The following is a 17,117-nucleotide window of genomic DNA, read 5'->3' on the forward strand; positions in this document are numbered from 1 at the left end:
GATCTTTGCCATTCTGACTGGTGTGAGATGGAATCTCAGGGTTGTTTTGATTTGCATTTCCCTGATGATTAAGGATGCTGAACATTTTTTCAGGTGTTTCTCAGCCATTCGGTATTCCTCAGGTGAGAATTCTTTGTTTAGCTCTGAGCCCCTCACCTGAGGAATACCGAATGGCTGAGAAATAGCTGTCTTATATTTATATCCCTGAATGTAAGGCGTTCAAGGGAGAAACCTACTGGGCAGGGGCTTTTTCATAAAGTAGCTTGGTCACATCCACCCGCACCTGTTTATACTAATGAGTCCTTCTGTTTGGGGGTGTGATGGGGACTACTGCTCTAACCGTCTGGAGTCCCAATTAGCTGTTTAACCATTCCAGGTGCTACACCCCTGTAATCTCGAAAGAATAATTGGGAATTAACTGGGACTCAGTTCCTGGGCAGATCCAGCTGCGATATCATGGGTATGGTCAATTATGTGGGCACATCTTGGAAAAGCAAAAAGGTTGTGATCAGATTGTTTTCTTCCACTAGTATTGTGAGAAGGATCTTTGACAGTCCTTGTCAAGTTTCAAGGCTCCAATTCCTTAAACCTGTTAAAACTCATTTTGTTTTTGATGGGCATAGAAGCTATTATGATCCTTTGTAGACTTGTGGTCTGGTGTTAAGCATTGAACTGCCCCTGGGCTAAGCATGAAGACCCACCCTGAACACCTGAGAGAGAAGAAAGGGGGAAGAGCGGAGGAAGCTCTGAGAGAATGAAGTCCCTAGTAAATGCTGTGGATACGGACACAGCCTTATCAAGACTTAAAGGGAAATGGGGGGGGGTGAGCCTTACCCCCCAACAACGAGGCTCAGATGGGACAGCCAAGCCTTCTCTTCTAGTCCACTTGTGTAGAAAATAGCCATTATAGCTTTTTCTCCCAAGGCATCTGTGGCCTGAAGACTGTTCCCCTATCCTTGCTCAGTTGTATGTAATAACCCCACCTTTCTGTTCAGCTCTCTGTAACACACACCCTGAGCATCCAGACTGATGCGGTCCTTCCATCTGAGAGCCCACCCCATCTGACCCCAGCATTTCCATGTCTGTGTGTGTGTGTTTCATTCCTTGGCTGCCTCTATTTCAAGTCCATCCCTGGAGCTATGTAAGGAGGAAGCACACTAACATTCTTTAAATTAAGATATCACAGGGGTTGGAGAGATGGCTCAGAAGTCAAGAGCACTGACTGCTCTTCCTGAGGTCCTGAGTTCAATTTCCAGCAACCACATGGTGGCTCACAACCATCTGTAATAGGATCCGATGCCCTCTTCTGGTGTGTCTGAAGACAGCTACAGTGTACTTACATATAATAAATAAATCTTTTAAAAAAATATTAAGATATCACCAGACACAGAAATGGTTCAGATACTGAGAATTTGAGGAAGAGAGAGAGAGAGAAAGATGCCTGCGTACCCAGCTTGTCTCTGAATGGTCAAACTGTGTTTGTATGGCCCCAGGTGTAACCTATTCCACTTCATTACACTCCCATTGTCTGCCTTTGGAGAATGCTCCCTTAAATATTGTAACACATGGCTTAGGCCACAGAGACATGGTCCTAAGTTAATACAGTCAGTTCTCTCCTATAGGACCACTTGGAACCACCTGTAGTTGCAAATTTGGGGGTACTGTCTCAATGCATCAAGGCAAAATGTAGCCTGTGGATGTTTGGCCACCCTTCATAATGCAAGATGGCCAAAAATCCGATACTGGTGACATTGGATGAGTATGCCTGACAGAGCTCATTAGTCATATGGACTCACAGCCCATGTGAGGACATGCAGATAGATGTACTTGGTTGCACAGGGAACCAGCAGGCATGTGGGAAGCAGGCTTTGTGGTAGCTGGGGCATAATGTACCCTCAGCTTCCCACAGAAAGATGTGGTGGGTTGTTTAAATATTTTCCAAGAGCTGGTATGAAGAGAACCCTAGCAATGAAATAGGCAAGTCTGAGCATAGCTGATCTGACCGATGGAGGAAGTAGCCAAACAGAAGCCTTTCCCCTTGGGTGAGGCATTTCTGTCAAGAGAAGTCAAGGGCTCTGTGTAACTTAAGTATAAAGGCAGCACTTGAAGTTTTACATCTCTCAGCATAGTGGGGACCCTAAAGGCATTCATTAAAGGGTATGTGGTGGTGAGATTGGGAAAGGGCTCAGTCAGTAAAGTGCTCACCGTGCAAGAATGTGGATCTGAGTTCAGATCCCTGGCATGCATGTAAAGGGTCTCCAGCTTGCAGACAGTTTGTCACGGGATGTCAGTCTCCATAACCACAAAAGGCAATGCTCATAAACCGCTCATGTGTCTCCATCACTGCATTCTGGTTTTGTTCTCTCTGGAGCACCCTAATGCACACTTTAGAAGCCCACGGGGTTGTTTTCTTTCCTCTTCTCTTCTCTTCCTCTCTCTCTCTCTCTCTCTCTCTCTCTCTCTCTCTCTCTCTCTCTCTCTCCCTCCCTCCCTCCCTCCCTCTCTTCCTTCCTTCCTTTCTTTGTTTTGTTTTTCAAAACAGAGTTTTTCTGTGTAGCCTTGGCTCTCCTGGAGCTCACTCTGTAAGTGAGGCTAGCCTCAAACTTAGAGATCTGCCTGCCTCTGCCTCCTGAGTACTAGAATTAAACATGTGTGCCACCACCCAGGCGAGCAATGATGCCCAACACTCAAGAGGCTTTCTCACCTGGGCCACCGGAATGTACGACACTTGGATACTAGAACATGCCTTGACTTTCTTACCTGATCTTCAGGGTGAAGTGCCTGGGTGCCTGGTGGTGTCTTTGACCACATCCAGAAATGAGCTTAATTCTTTAGGCTCTTTTCTCGTCCTCTCTTCTTAAAACCTTGGACCTTCTGACTCCAAGAAAACTGTATTCTGTCCTGATTCCAGAGACTTCCAAGGAAACTTCCTTTCCCTCACCTCTCTGTGTCACTTAGAGGCATAAGCCTTATGTAATCAGAGGGCTTCAATGAAAGGCTGCCATTCACTCCTTAAGCTTTTGTCAAATATTAATTGAACACCTCCTCTAGCCAGCTCACCCTATGAACACCCACCCCACCCTGGGTTCTCGGAAGCATGCCCACTCCACCATGTTCTCTGGCATCCTAGCAACCAGAAGCTCTGGTCTGAGCTCTCACAAGGACAGAGGCCATTCCTTGCTGACCACTGTGACTTGCCACCCCAAACCTCTCAGGACCTGTTGGTGTAGCAGTTCAGATAATTGAAAGCCGCTACTTGTCCCCAAGGGCGCCCAGAAGCCTTGCCACATCAACCGACCCCCTGGCAGGATGAGCTTCTCTATCACATTCACCGAGCTGGTCAACGTAGCCATCCCACAGTGTGGGGTAGTGAACTTCAAGGCCCTTCATCTCCTGCTCCAGGGCATACTGGAGCACATCCAAATCGCTGAGCTCAAGAAAGTCCTTTCAGGGGAAGAGGACTTCCTTCAATCCTCACCGGCTGTGTTTATACCCAGGGAGGGAGATGCCCAGCCTGTCATCAACCCAATGAAGAGGCTTAGCAACATCTTTGACCAAGTAGTAGACCGAATCGAAAAGATAGAGTCCAAACTGGCTGAGATGCAGGACATACCCACCACCTCACAGCTGGTAGAGGACAGCTATGGGGACAAGCGGCCTGCTGAGGAGATGTGGAATAATATCAAGATCCAGAAGAGGATAGAGGGCAATGAGAAAGCCACAGAAAAGGTAAACCCCCCTTCTGGAGAAGCACTCTACACCTTGCCTCCTCCTAGACACCATGTCCCCTCTTCTCCCTTGGGATGGGATATATCCACTTATGGAGAGTAGGTGAGACTTTGTTGAACAGAATTGAGGTTCCAAGCTTTCGTCCTTAATTGTATACTGAGGAAAGAAGCCAGATACAACAGACAACATAATTAAAGACCCTGTTGTTGCAAAATACCCTGAATAGGCAAATGTTCATATCCTGAAGGCAGACTGGCAGTTTCCAGGAGACAAGGGAGGGGCACAGGGCACGGCAACCAGTTGGATATGGGGTTTCCTTCTGGAATGATGAAGATGTTTGAAACTCCATCAAAGTGAAGGATGTTGAACTTTGTCTATGGTGTCAGCACCACTGAATTGTTTATTTGAATTGGCTAATTTGGACTGGGGAGATGGCTCAATGGGTAAAGTGTTTGCTATATAAACTTGAGTATGAGTTCAGATTCCCTGAACCCATATAAAAGACAGACACAGTAGCCTGTCTCTATAATTCAAGTTCTCCTTCTAAATTTATTCCTTCCACCTTTCTTTCTTGTGTGTGTGTGTGTGTGTGTGTGTGTGTGTGCATGTGTGAAGAAACCCTTGGAGGAAAGAAGATGGTATCAGATCTCCCTAGAACTGGAATTATAGCTGGTTGTGAGCCACCCAACCTGAGAGCTGGGACCTGAAGTTAAGACATTTTTAAGAACAATACAAGCTCTTCATTGCTGAGACATCTTTCTAGGCCTAATTCCAATTCAATTATAATGAGGAGAGAGAGGAAATTTCCCAGAAATCAAGGGCCAGCTAGCCTGTCAATCAGCAGAAATGAGACTCTGCCTCAAAAAAGGTAGCATGAGAGGACTGACATCTAAGGTGTACTCTGGTTCCTGTATGCACAGCACACTGGTACCCACACTTACACAGCATCATACACAAACACACAAAGATCTTTTTTATTTGTTGTTTTTAGTTTGATTTTTGTGGGGCAGGGGTTGGGTGTTGTTGTTGTTTCAATATAGGGTTCCTCTGTGTAGTCCTTCCTGTTCTAGAACTCACTCTGTAGATCAGACTAACTTGAAACTCACAGAGATCCACCTGCCTCTGTCTTCTGAGTTCTGGGACTAAAGGTGTGTGCCACCACTGCCCTGCCTCATACATATGTTTAAATGGCAATTTTGGCTGAGGAAGAAATTCAGTTGATAGAATGCTTGCCTGCATGTGTAAAGCCCTGGGTTGGATCCTTAGCCCCAGGTAAAAGCATGTGGTGCTTGTAAGATTAATGTTTGGGAGATAGAAGCTGAGTCAGAAGTTCAAGGCAAATTCCACTCCAGCCTAGGTACATAGGACCCCTGGTCAAATAACAATAATAAAAATATTGTGTCATGTGACTCTTCAGTTTTTAAAAAAATGAGGCTTCATGGTGGTGGTGCACATCTTTAATCCCAGCACTTGGGAGGCAGAGGCAGATGGGTCTCTTTGAGTTCAAGGCCAGCCTAGTCTACAGAGTGAGTTTCAGCACAACCATGGCTACACACAGAGAAACCCTATCTCAAAAATCAATTAATATGAGGATCTATCATCAAGGAGACACTATAGTCATCATGATAATAGGAGCGTCAACTTGGCAAGAGACACAGATAAAATGAATGAAAACGAATCCATGAGAAGTGGCTGTGTAACGGGTAGTTATCCCTATTCTGTAGGTGAGGAGTAGCTATAGCTGGTACTCAGAAAAGCTCTACAATTTGCTGGAGGCTCCACAGCCAGTAATACTGAAGCCAGGAGTGAGTCAGTGCTTGACTCAGATGGGATGTCGTGCTCTAGTCCTTCCTACTCTAGGGTGTAGCTATAGCAACAGGACCAGTTCAGAAAGAATAAGAAAAGAAAACCAGGGGCTGGAGAGATAAATCAGCAGTTAAGAACATTTGTTGCTCCAGTCTTTGGTGGTGGACACTTTTAATCCCAGCATTCAGGACACAGAAACAGGTGGATCTCTGAGTTTGAAGCCAGCCTGGTCTACAGAGTGATTTCCAAGACAGCCAGGATATACAGAAAAGCCCTGACTCAAAAAAAAAAAAAAAAAAAAAGAGGAAAGAAAGATCAAAACAAAAGATAAAACCATTTGCTGTTCTTACAGAGAACCTGGGTTCAATTCCCATTTCCCAGATTCACAGCCACCCATAACCTCCATTCCAATGCCCTGTTCTAACCTTCTAGGGCACCAGGCATGAACAAACATGCAGGAAAAACCTCTACACATAAAATAAAGTGAATAAATCTTTAAACTTTTTTAAATGAAAAGGAAAGAGAAACAAAGCCTTTAAGATGGCTCAGAAGGGGCTGGAGAGGTGGCTCAGTGGCTAGGGTCTGGAGGGATTGCTCAGTAGTTAGGGGCTGGAGAGATGGCTCAGAAAGGGCTGGAGAAGTTGCTCAGTGGTTAGGGGTTGGAGAGATGGCTCAGCGGTTAAGAGCACCGACTGCTCTTCCAGAGGTCCTGAGTTCAATTCCCAGCAACCACATGGTGGCTCACAACCATCTACAATGGGATCCAATGCCCTCTTCTGGTGTGACTGAAGAGAGCAATGGTGTACTCATATACATAAAATAAATAAATAAAAATTAAAAAAAAAAGATGGTTCATACGGTAAAGCTGTTTGGCGCCAAGCCTGACAACCCAAGGTGAACCCCTGGGATCTATATGATGGAAGGAGAGAACTGACTCCACAAGTTATCCTCCATGAAGTCTCAGAATCTCATGCACATGTACACACAGACAATAATAATAATAATAAATGTATTAATATGCAACATCCAGGAGTATTTTCCAACCATTTGGAAAGGTGATGCAAGAGATACTCAGATTCAAGGCTAGCCTGAACTATCTATCAAACTCAAGTCTCAAAGGCCTAGCGCAGTGGTAGTACACTGTCCTAGCAAGCATAGAGCCTTACGTTTCATCTCCAGTGAAGAAGGATTGTTGATAGGAGAACTGAACTCTCATCCACTGCTCTAAGAAGGTGCAGCTCCTCTGGAACACAGCTCACACAGGTCTCAAGAGGTGAAACAGAAAGTCACCATGTGACTGTGTTAGCAGCCCCACTCCTGGGTATGAAATCAGAACTAAAACCAGATTCAACCAAACACCTGCACACTGATATACATAACAGAAGCCATCCAAGTGTCTCTCAGCTGAGGGCACTTCTTCACTGACCCCACATCCATCTGGAGCCATGGTCCTTGAGCAGCTCACCCTCCACCACCATTCCATGGTCTGTGAAATGGAGATCAGAGTTCTATCTCCTTCTTGAGCTTCTGGTATGTAGAGGAAGGGTCCTTGACACCCAGCTAAGACTAAGTAAATCCTAGGCCTTATGAGACATGGGGTGGAGGAGGTGGGGAGATATAGTTTTTTTTTTTTTTATTTTTTGAGACAGGGTTTCTCTGTGTAGCCCTGGCTGTCCTGGAACTCACTTTGTAGACCAGGCTGGCTTCGAACTCAGAAATCCGCCTGCCTCTGCCTCCCGAGTACTGGGATTAAAGGCATGCGCCACCATACCCAGCTGATATAGTTTAAACTAAGAAGAAAGATGACATTTTGAGAGCCAGGAGCAAGGCTGCAGGTCCAGACTGAGTGAGGCACTGTGTTCGGGAACTCTTCTCTTCTGGTCTCCACCAGTCTATGTGCCCTGATGGTTAGAAGAACCCTAGACTAGAGAGAAGTAGAGAATTGCCACTAGCTTGGGATGGGTTTAGAGATAGGAAGGGCTCTTCTCACACACACCCCCACAATGTGTGGCAGAGTCATTAGAATTACACCAGTCACCCAGCAAGTCTCAGATGAGAGCCTAAACTGGGCACCAGCCACAGACAGGCTGCTGTGTCTGACCGAGGGGCTGTGGGTGTTAAATCTTCAACTGGAGTTTGTAGAGATGATTAAAGACACAGGCTGCCCTCCTATCTCAGTGTTGTGCCTCGTGACTTTCCTGGGCTGTGCACCTGGCCTGTCCCACTTCCTTCTCCCTTTGCTTTCTATCCAGGAGAACAGTGCTCATTGCATACCATGTGAGCTACACACTGCACCAGTTAGCACTTTTAAGCTCTGTAGTAACCCTACTAGGCATGTGCTTATTAATCCCAGTTTTCAGATGGTGAAGTGGAAGTACAGGTTAACTGAGCCATGTGAAAATAACTGCTGGCAGGAAAGGGTGGAGCTTGATAACTGTTGGTGGATGTTTCTTTATTCCAAGATTGTAGTTGGAATTCACATGAACTGGGGCTAAAGAGACAGCTCAGCTAATAGGATGCCCATCTAGCATGCAGGAAGCTCTGAGTTCTATCCAAGCAACACATAAGCCAGGTATGGAGGCTACATTCCAGTATGTGAGTGATACAGAAAATTCTGGGGTTCAAGGTCATCCTTGATAAATAGTTCAGGGCTGGTCTGGACCACATAAGAGTCCACCTTAAAAAAAAAATTCCCACTAACTGTAAATCATACAGTGCCACATTTGAGGTGCTCTGCCTGCGGTTGATATCATCATTCAGAGACTTAGCCGGGGCAGGGAAACAAGGATACAAAGAACACAGGGGCCTGAGGCTGTAGCATGCTGCAGGGCACAGAAACCCCATCTGGTCAACACAGCCAGGTCTGAAACTAGGCAAGAGCCAAGCAATACAGGAAGAAGTGCCAGTCATTCTGTGAAGGGTGAGAGGCGGGAGGACCACATGCTCTGGGAGTCCATTTATATAAAGTATCTCGCAGAGGCAAATCCGAAGAGCCAGAGAGAGGATCTGTGGTTTCTAAGAAGCAGCAGCATGAGGAATGACTGCTGATGGTGAAAGAATTCTCTTTCGGGGCAATAAAATGTCTTGAAGTTATAAAAACCTGTGTGCTCAGGAACAGAGTAGGTATGCCTGGCATAGGTGGGTCCTGGGCCAGCATCAGCCTTGTTGGGCTTCAAGACAACATTTCTGGAGACAAGGCTGCTGCTGATAGCCTAGGGCCTCGTGGCAGGACAGGTGGGCACAGATGCTGGAAGTGCTAGCCACAGTCTGCCTCCCTGCCACCAAGTCTTTGACCTTGCCGAGTAAAGGCCTCTAGAACTCTCTCATGCCCTGAGAAGCCGCAGAAGACTGCCTATTCTGCTCAGGAGAAGCCTGGTGGACAGGATCAGACCTGGCACTGTAACCCTCAGAGGACTGTCAGTACCGATAAGGAGTGTTCCGGCCACTAGAGCTTGCTGCCAGCGAGCCACTGGATGAGGTTGCCACAGTGCCTGGTGCAAGAACAATGGAGCTGCTTAGGTCAGTGTCTGCCTGAGTGAGGGTGGCAGCCAGCTTGTCCAAACTTGTGACTGACTGCTGCTTGAGCCTGTTAGGATTCAAGAATCACTGAAGAGTATACCCCCGACTCAAATAGTATGCAAAAGCACATAGCATTTATTCAGCTGAACTTCCTGCATGCAGCAGTCTCCCTGTTTGGCAAGGGAGACCTCTGGTGGATCTAGCTTTTATTGTCAGGGGGATTCCAGGGAAGGGTACGTGCCCTTTTACCTGGATGGTTTAGCTCTATCTCTAGGGGTCTGACTGGTTCTATAATTGGTTAGGCTCTGGAGACTTCTCAGGGGGTGGCTTACTCATCCTAGCTACCTATTCTTACTTCAGGACAGACGGCAAGGTATCCTTGGATTGGCTGCCTGCGGCTGTGGTTGACTGACCATGGGTTCCTGGATCCCGGAGTTCTCAATTCTGGGAAACAGAAACTTAGGCCTAGTCTTCCAAACTGCCAGTTTGCAGCCTGTCATGGAAGTTAGCCTGGCTCTAGCTAACTCAGTCCTCTTAATAGCAGGGTGTATCCCAGACATGAGAGGTGGGTTATTGGCTGTAGGAAAGTGTCCGATGCAGTGTCACAGAACAGACCCTCAGCTGGAACAGAGCCCTGCTTCTGTTGAGCCCTTATTCATGGGGCAGCCATCTTTTCAGGGTAGCAGTTGCTGTGGTTGGAAGATTTATCGTTGTTTCTTTTTTAGACAGGGTCTCTTATAGCCAAGGCTGGCTTCAGACTTGTTCTGCAGCAGACAATGATCTTGGCCTCTGGGTACTGGGATTTCAGGTGTGGCCCTACCTGGCACTTAGCTGTGTTTGTTGGGAAAGGTTACTCCTGCCTGAAGAGTTTGGTCCCCTAGTGGCTCTAAAGGAGAAGGAGAGAGGAAGCAGGACTAGACAGTGGCACCCACATATAGCACAGCCTTCTCTGAAGAACAGTTTCCAATCACAAGTGCTTGGGGCCTTAAGAACCCATCTCAAGCCCGGTGATGGTGGCACACACATTTAATCCCAGCACTTGGGAGGCAGAGATAGGGTTGTCTCTGTGAGTTCAAGTCCAGCCTGGTCTACAGAGTGAGTTCCAGAGGACCCTGGCTCAATCCTCAGCACACACAGGGTGACCACAACTATCTGTAACTCAAGTCCCTGGGAACCTGATGCTCTCTCTGGCCTCTGTGGTGTATCATGTGCACATGTGGAACACAGCCATAAATGCAGACAAAAGACTCGTACACATAAAATAAATAAAACTGGGCTGGCGAGATGGCTCAGTGGTTAAGAGCGCCGACTGCTCTTCCGAAGGTCCTGAGTTCAAATCCCAGCAACCACATGGTGGCTCACAACCATCCGTAACGAAATCTGATGCCCTCTTCTGGAGTATCTGAGGAAAGCTACAGTGTACTTACATATAAATAAATAAATAAATATTAAATAAATAAATAAATAAATAAATAAATCTTTACAAATTAGTTAAATATGAGCCTGTCAGTCTGTCTCCAGGCTGTTAGCTTTATTCTGCTATAGATCTGTACATCTGTCCTCATGACAACACCACACTTCTTTTCTTTTGCTATATCTGAGACAGAAGCCAGGGCTTTGTGGATACTGGACTAGTGCTCTGACCCTGACCTCTAGTCCCAGCTCCACCACACTGTGCTCAGGACTCTTGTCTTGATATTTGAAATCTGCCAGTTCAGGTTTCCTATGTTGCTCTTTAAAATTGCGTTGGCTATTCTGGAGCCATGAGATTCCACAAGAACTGCAAGTTTATCAAACTTTGTGAACTTACCCGATGGGGATCAGATTATATTAGAATGGGCTGGTAGACAAGTTTAGAGAGCGTGGCCATCTTAACAGTACATTCTGAAGCTCGGTGGTTAAGAGCACTGGCTGCCTTTCCTGCTGACCAGGATCCATTCCCAGCATCCAGAAGGCAGCTCACAACTCCAAACCCAGGGGACCTGATGTCCTCTTCTAGACTCCTAAGGTACCAGATAGTCAGATGATGCACAGAGAAGACTGCGGGCAATGCACCCATAATATAAAAAATATAATATAAAAGTACATTGTGTACATGTATGAAATTATTAAAGGATAAATAAAATTATTTTAAGACAGAATCAGGAGGAGATGATATATTCTAATTATCTGAGAAATCTTTATTGACCTAACTAACCAGGACATGGATGGAATCCAAGTGTCTAGTGAAAGGACCTCCAAGACCATGTTCTCAGCACAGAGGAGATTCATTTGTTCCAGAGGGAAAGAGGTCAGGGAATAGGAGACAGAGACAAGAGGGCGGCAGGCTGGGCCTATACACCTACTGAATTAATTTATTAGTTCTAGCCATCGATTTCTCTTTAATTTTTTTTTTAGATTTATCATCTTTTCTGTGTATCAGTATTTTGCTTGTATGTGTGTATGTGTATCACATGCTTGTGTGGTACCAGTAGAGGTCAGAAGAGAGCATCCCCTGGAAGTAGAGTTAAGGACAGTTGTGAACGGTCTCAGTGGAGGTCCTCTGCAAGGCCAGCAAGCACCTTAAGCACTGACATTCTTCTCCAGCCCCTTCAGCATTTTCTAGATGAAAGATAATGTTACCAGCCAAGGCACTTAGTCTAACTTCCTTTTTTTTTTGGGGGGGGGGGTTCGAGACAGGGTTTCTCTGTGTAGCCCTGGCTGTCCTGGAACTCACTTTGTAGACCAGGCTGGCCTCCAACTCAGAAATCCGCCTGCCTCTGCCTCCCGAGTGTTGGGATTAAAGGCGTGCACCACCACCACCCGGCTTTAACTTCTTTTTCAATCAAATTTTTTTTATTCCTGTCTGTGGCCTAATTATGCTGGCCAGATGCATGGGGTGAGATGGTAACTCTGCCGTTTGGCTAGTCTGTCTGCTGGCTTGCTGCTGCTTGTGGCTTCACACACATGGTGAGCGCTCTGGTACTAAGATCTAGGTCTTTTGGCCCTAGGCTTTATCTAGCTGAGGAAGTTCTAACTATCACCAGTTTTTACCATGAAAGTGGGTTGGGCTTTAATAAATGCTTTTTTTGTGACTCAACTGAGATGATGCACTATTGCTTGGTTCTGTTTGTTTGGCTGGTTGCTTTGCTGTTCCAGACAGGGTCTCATTACACAGCTTTGGCTGGCCCAGAACTCACTGTGCAGACCAGGCTGGCCTCGAACTCATAAACACCTGCCTGCTTCTCTCTGCCTCCCAAGTTCTGGAGCTAAAGGCATGAGCTACCACACTCAAATTTATTGCTTTTTGATAGATAGGATTTTTTTAAACTGGTGTTATATCAAATGACTTTTAGATAAGCAATTGATTGAACCACTGCGATTAATCCAACTTGGCCATGACATACAGTTCTCACATACTGCTTGATTTAGTGAGTTAAAATTTCACTGGGATTGTTTGTTTGTTGAGACAAGAACTCTTTATGTTTGCATACATCATCATGAACGGCAGGCAGCTAGTTTCGAGACTGTCTTGCACAGCCCAGGCTGGCCTCAAACCTGTAACTGAGGATGACCTCATACTCCTGCTCCTTTGGCTCTACCACCTGAGTTTAAGAGTTATGGTCATGAGCCATCGCTAATAGAAGATTGCATGGAGATATTTGTTGAGTGACATAGTCATTGGTAACTGAAATAAGTGCTTCTGTGCACACGGCTCCTGCATCCTGTAAGTGCTGATCCATTGCTTTTGTTTGGGATTGATACAAACCCCAAACAAAAAAATCTACAGTCCCTCTAGATTTCTTTCGGTCACTGCTCTCAGAGAATATCTTTTTCTTTTCTTTTCAACTTATTTATGATTTTTAGTTTGAAATATGTTTTATGCCTGGAAATTTAGCATTCCTGATGCTGAGGCAAAGGAGTTTAAGTTTAAGGCCAGCCTGGGATGCATAACAAATAAATAAATGTGTCTCAAATAAATAAGTAAATAGCTGTGGTGCTCTTGTGCCAAGTACCACCCCAGTCAGCTACAGGGGTCCCTGGAATGAGGGTCCTCGGAGCTAGATGGGTAAGGATTTGGCAGTGACAAGCAGAAATAAACACAGAGGCAGTTTGAATCTGAGTGTATTTTGCAGCTCACTCTGTAGACCAGGCTGGCCTCGAACTCAGAAATCTGCCTGCCTCTGCCTCCCAAGTGCTGACCCTTTTGAGGTCATTTGCCTCAGTCTGTGGAACTTGTCACATAGATCCTACTGGAAATGGTGTGGCACTCTTGGGCTGATGAGATGCCCCAGTTGGTAATGTGTTTGTCACACGAGCATGAGGATCTAAGTTCTACCCGCCAACCACATAAAAAGCCAGGCATGTGGTTTCCACCTGGAATCCCAGTGCTGGAGATGCAGAACCCAGAGGAAACCTGGGACTGCCGGCCACTCACCCTACACCAATCAATGATCTGCAGATCCCACTGAAAGCCCTGGCTCAAAAAATAAGGTGGATGGTGACCTCTGGGATTCATACACACAGAGATGCACCTACACATGCGCACACGTGCACGCACACACATGCACACATGCCCTTTACATAGCATGTAGCTGGATGTTTGTTTTGTTTTTCCGAGACAGGGTTTCTCTGTGTAGCCCTAGCTGTCCTGGAACTTGTTCTGTAGACCAGGCTGGCCGCGAACTCACAGAGATCTGCCTGCCTCTGCCTCCCGAGTGCTGAGATTAAAGGCATGCGCCACCACACCCGGCTTACTATATCTTATTGTTACCCATTATGCCATTCTTCATCTTTTACCAGGAAGTTACATCCTTAAAATGTATATAAATTATACATTTGTTCTCCGTGTAACTGTAGAGAAGTACTGGCTTGTGCCATTTTGTTATGTGTGAAATAGCTAATCACACTTTGGGGTGTTTGCACACATGACTGTGTTTCCACTCCCACTAACTTTATAACTGAAGAATCAAAACCTAGAAAGTCACAGAAAATCACCAGTCACTGTGAGCTGAGCTATGAACTTCCTCTCTCACCAGCCAGAGTCAGTTTCTACATACAACCAGAGGGATCTTTGAAAACTATGAATCCACAGGACTTGGGCAGCAGATGCAGAACTCTTAAGTCAGTGTAGGCTGCATAAGTAAGTTCCTGGTCAGCCTGGGCTATGCAGTGAGACTCTGCCTCAAAAAACGAGTCACTTTGTAATTTTAAATTAAAATAAATAAATATGCAAGTCTAGTCCTATCTCCCTTGCTCCAAGCCTCCAAAGGCTCCCTCATGAAAGCTATTTATACTGCCTCTCTAGAGATTTCATGTCCATTATACATCACACACACACATAAACACAGACACACACAGACACATACACACTGAGACACACAGACACACAGACACATGCACACAGACACACACAGACACATGCACACAGACACACACAGACACATGCACACAGACACATGAACACAGACACACAGACACATAAACACAGAGACACACAGACACATAGACACACAGATACATAAACACAGACACAGAGACACATGCACACAGACACACAGACACATGCACACAGAAACACACAGACACATGCACACAGACACACACAGACACATGCACACAGACACATGCACACAGACATATGCACACAGACACACGCACACATGCACACACACACATGCACACACACACATGCACACACACACACACAGACACAGAGCAGGGGGTAGAGGGAGAGGAGAGGGAGAAAGGAACTCTGTTGTGTGCTTTTCCTACCCAGGGCTGCTCTCAGTTCCCTTTACAGGTCTCTGGGAACATCCATTTTAGGCCTTTCAAGAACCAAGAAGATCCCTTACGTGGCTGTCACCAAAAGCTTCTGATGTGACTTATTCTCTCTACACCAAGTTTCATGGTTTTCCTCCCTTTCGTCCTTGTTCAGTTTACCAGGACTCTGCAGGATCTGCTCACTGACCTTCATGTCCTCAAGGACTCTGTTGAGACCGTTCAGAAGGATGTGGACACGATCAAATTTATATTTGAAAAGGTAGTCATCGCTCTCCCTTTGCTCCACCAGGAAGGGAAGAGAAAGGTTTAAGCCGCCCTGAAAAACTGTTTGCCCTGTCCCCCTGAACTATCTGTGATCCCTCAGGTATCAATAACAGAAACCCACTTCATCTTAACTTACGAAATATAGCCGGGTGTGGTGGCACACACCTTTAATCCCAGCACTTGGGAGGCAGAGGCAGGTGGATTTCTGAGTTCGAGGCCAGCCTGATCTACAGAATGAGTTCCAGGACAGCCAGAGCTACACAGAGAAACCCTGTCTCCAAAAACCAAAAACCAAAAAAAAGGAAATATAATAGAATTTATTGTTTTTTACTTTGTAAATTGCTTTAAATGGGTGGGAGTGGGGTGGGGAATGGGTGGGGGTGGGGTGTATGTGTTTTAATGTTTTGTGTTTGCGTGTTTTGCTCATCTGCATGTCTTTGTGCCATGTGTGTGTGTGGTGCATGCAGAGCTCAGAAGAAGGTGTAGTTACAGGTGGTTGGGAGCCGCCATGTAGCTGCTGGGAGGCTCAAGGTTGCCCGAGCATTGGGAAACTGCAGAATTCAGGTTCACTAGCTTGTCTTTCACTGGAAGCACTATCCACTCTACAAAGCAGGCTAAACCTAGCACAGGTACAGGAGCCCCTACTACTCCATGCCATCAGCTTGAGCACATTGCAGCCTGCCATGGAGTGACACAGAATCCCTGAAGCAAGAGGCAGCAGCCTCTAGACCACAGCAGCTGAAGTCCAGCTGGGGTCACAGAGTGGTACAGCTGGGCTATTTGCCCTAAAGAGAGTGATTTAATGTAGCATTTGGGCCTTGGGCTAAGCTGGGGCTGGGTCAGGACCATGAAACGATAGAAAGGACAGCCTTGGGGCAAGTATGTGTGAGAAATAATTCCTCCTTGACCCATCTCTTGCAGATTCAGTGTTCTCAGTGTTAATCTGCTCTGTACCAGGGTACTTTACAAAGGCCAGCCTGGCCTCCTGTAGTAGAGACTGGCTTAGAACTGATTCTCCTGCTCCACATCACAGCAAGCTCACCGGGGATCAAGCTGAGGGTTTCAGATATGCTTGGCAGCGTCACCAACTCAGCCACACTGCCATCTCTCCTCTTGAAGATTCCTTTTTCCCCCTATAACATAACATTTTTATTGATTCTCTGCGAACTTCATGTCATGCACCCCACTCACGCTTACTTCCCAGTCCTTCTTCCATGTCTGCTCCGCCACCCTTGTGACCTTGCCCCTCTTGAAGATTCTTTTTTTTGTTGTTGTTGTTTTTGTTTTTCGAGACAGGGTTTCTCTGTATAGCCCTGGCTGTCCTGGAACTCACTTTGTAGACTCAGAAATCAGAACTCAGAAATCCACCTGACTCTGCCTCCCGAGTGCTGGGATTAAAGGCGTGCGCCACCACGCCCGGCTCCTCTTGAAGATTCTTAATGAGCTATCCATTCAGTGTCCTGAAAAATTCAGAGATTGTTAAATACTTTGTAGCCCAACATTTTCCAAACTTTTTTTTATGGAACCCCTTTCTCTCCTGGGAATTCCATCCTTCCATTCCAAACTCTGTTAGCTAATATGGTAAGAAGTAGCCAGGCTGGGATCAGAACCCGTACCCCAGCCTCAGATTCAGTTTCTTGGACAGGTAAACCCACAAAAATTGGAACTTCTCGGTGATGACTTGAAAACACAGAGCCGGAAGTTGGGTGCCCTGCAGCGGGAAGTGGTAAGCTCTTTGGATTCCAGTCTCTTGCCCAGTGCACTAGGGGCTACAGTGAGTTTGGAAGACAGCACATTCCGGGAAGGATTTCAGCGAGCAGGCAAGTCTCCAAGAAGTATCCCATCTCCCACCCTGCCCTACCCTGCCATCCACTCGCTTTCTCCATCCCACTACATAGGTTACCCTCCAGAACAAGGTTCGAGCTGTCCCCCAACCTGAGGAGATGGTGCTCTGGAGTGGCCTCCATGAGGCCATGTTCAGTCCAGTGAGCGGAAAAGGAAGCCTGGGATACCGGGGGGGGGGGGGGGGGGGGGGG

The 17,117-nt window shown here is 46.4% G+C and overlaps 1 protein-coding gene across 1 annotated transcript in view; it reads left to right on the forward strand.

The window, feature by feature from the left end:
- Positions 1-3,158: 3,158 nt before the first annotated feature.
- C16H16orf96 (chromosome 16 C16orf96 homolog) overlaps positions 3,159-17,117 on the forward strand; it is a 29,248-nt gene continuing 15,289 nt past the window's right edge. Inside the window, exons 1-4 of the mRNA XM_021184987.2 lie at positions 3,159-3,729; positions 14,972-15,076; positions 16,727-16,807; positions 16,980-17,066. Coding sequence (XP_021040646.1) covers positions 3,310-3,729; positions 14,972-15,076; positions 16,727-16,807; positions 16,980-17,066 — 693 coding nt within the window. The 5' untranslated portion in view covers positions 3,159-3,309. The remainder of the gene's footprint in view (positions 3,730-14,971; positions 15,077-16,726; positions 16,808-16,979; positions 17,067-17,117) is intronic.

This window comes from Mus caroli, chromosome 16 (genome assembly GCF_900094665.2).
Source record: "Mus caroli chromosome 16, CAROLI_EIJ_v1.1, whole genome shotgun sequence".
NCBI lineage: Eukaryota > Metazoa > Chordata > Mammalia > Rodentia > Muridae > Mus > Mus caroli.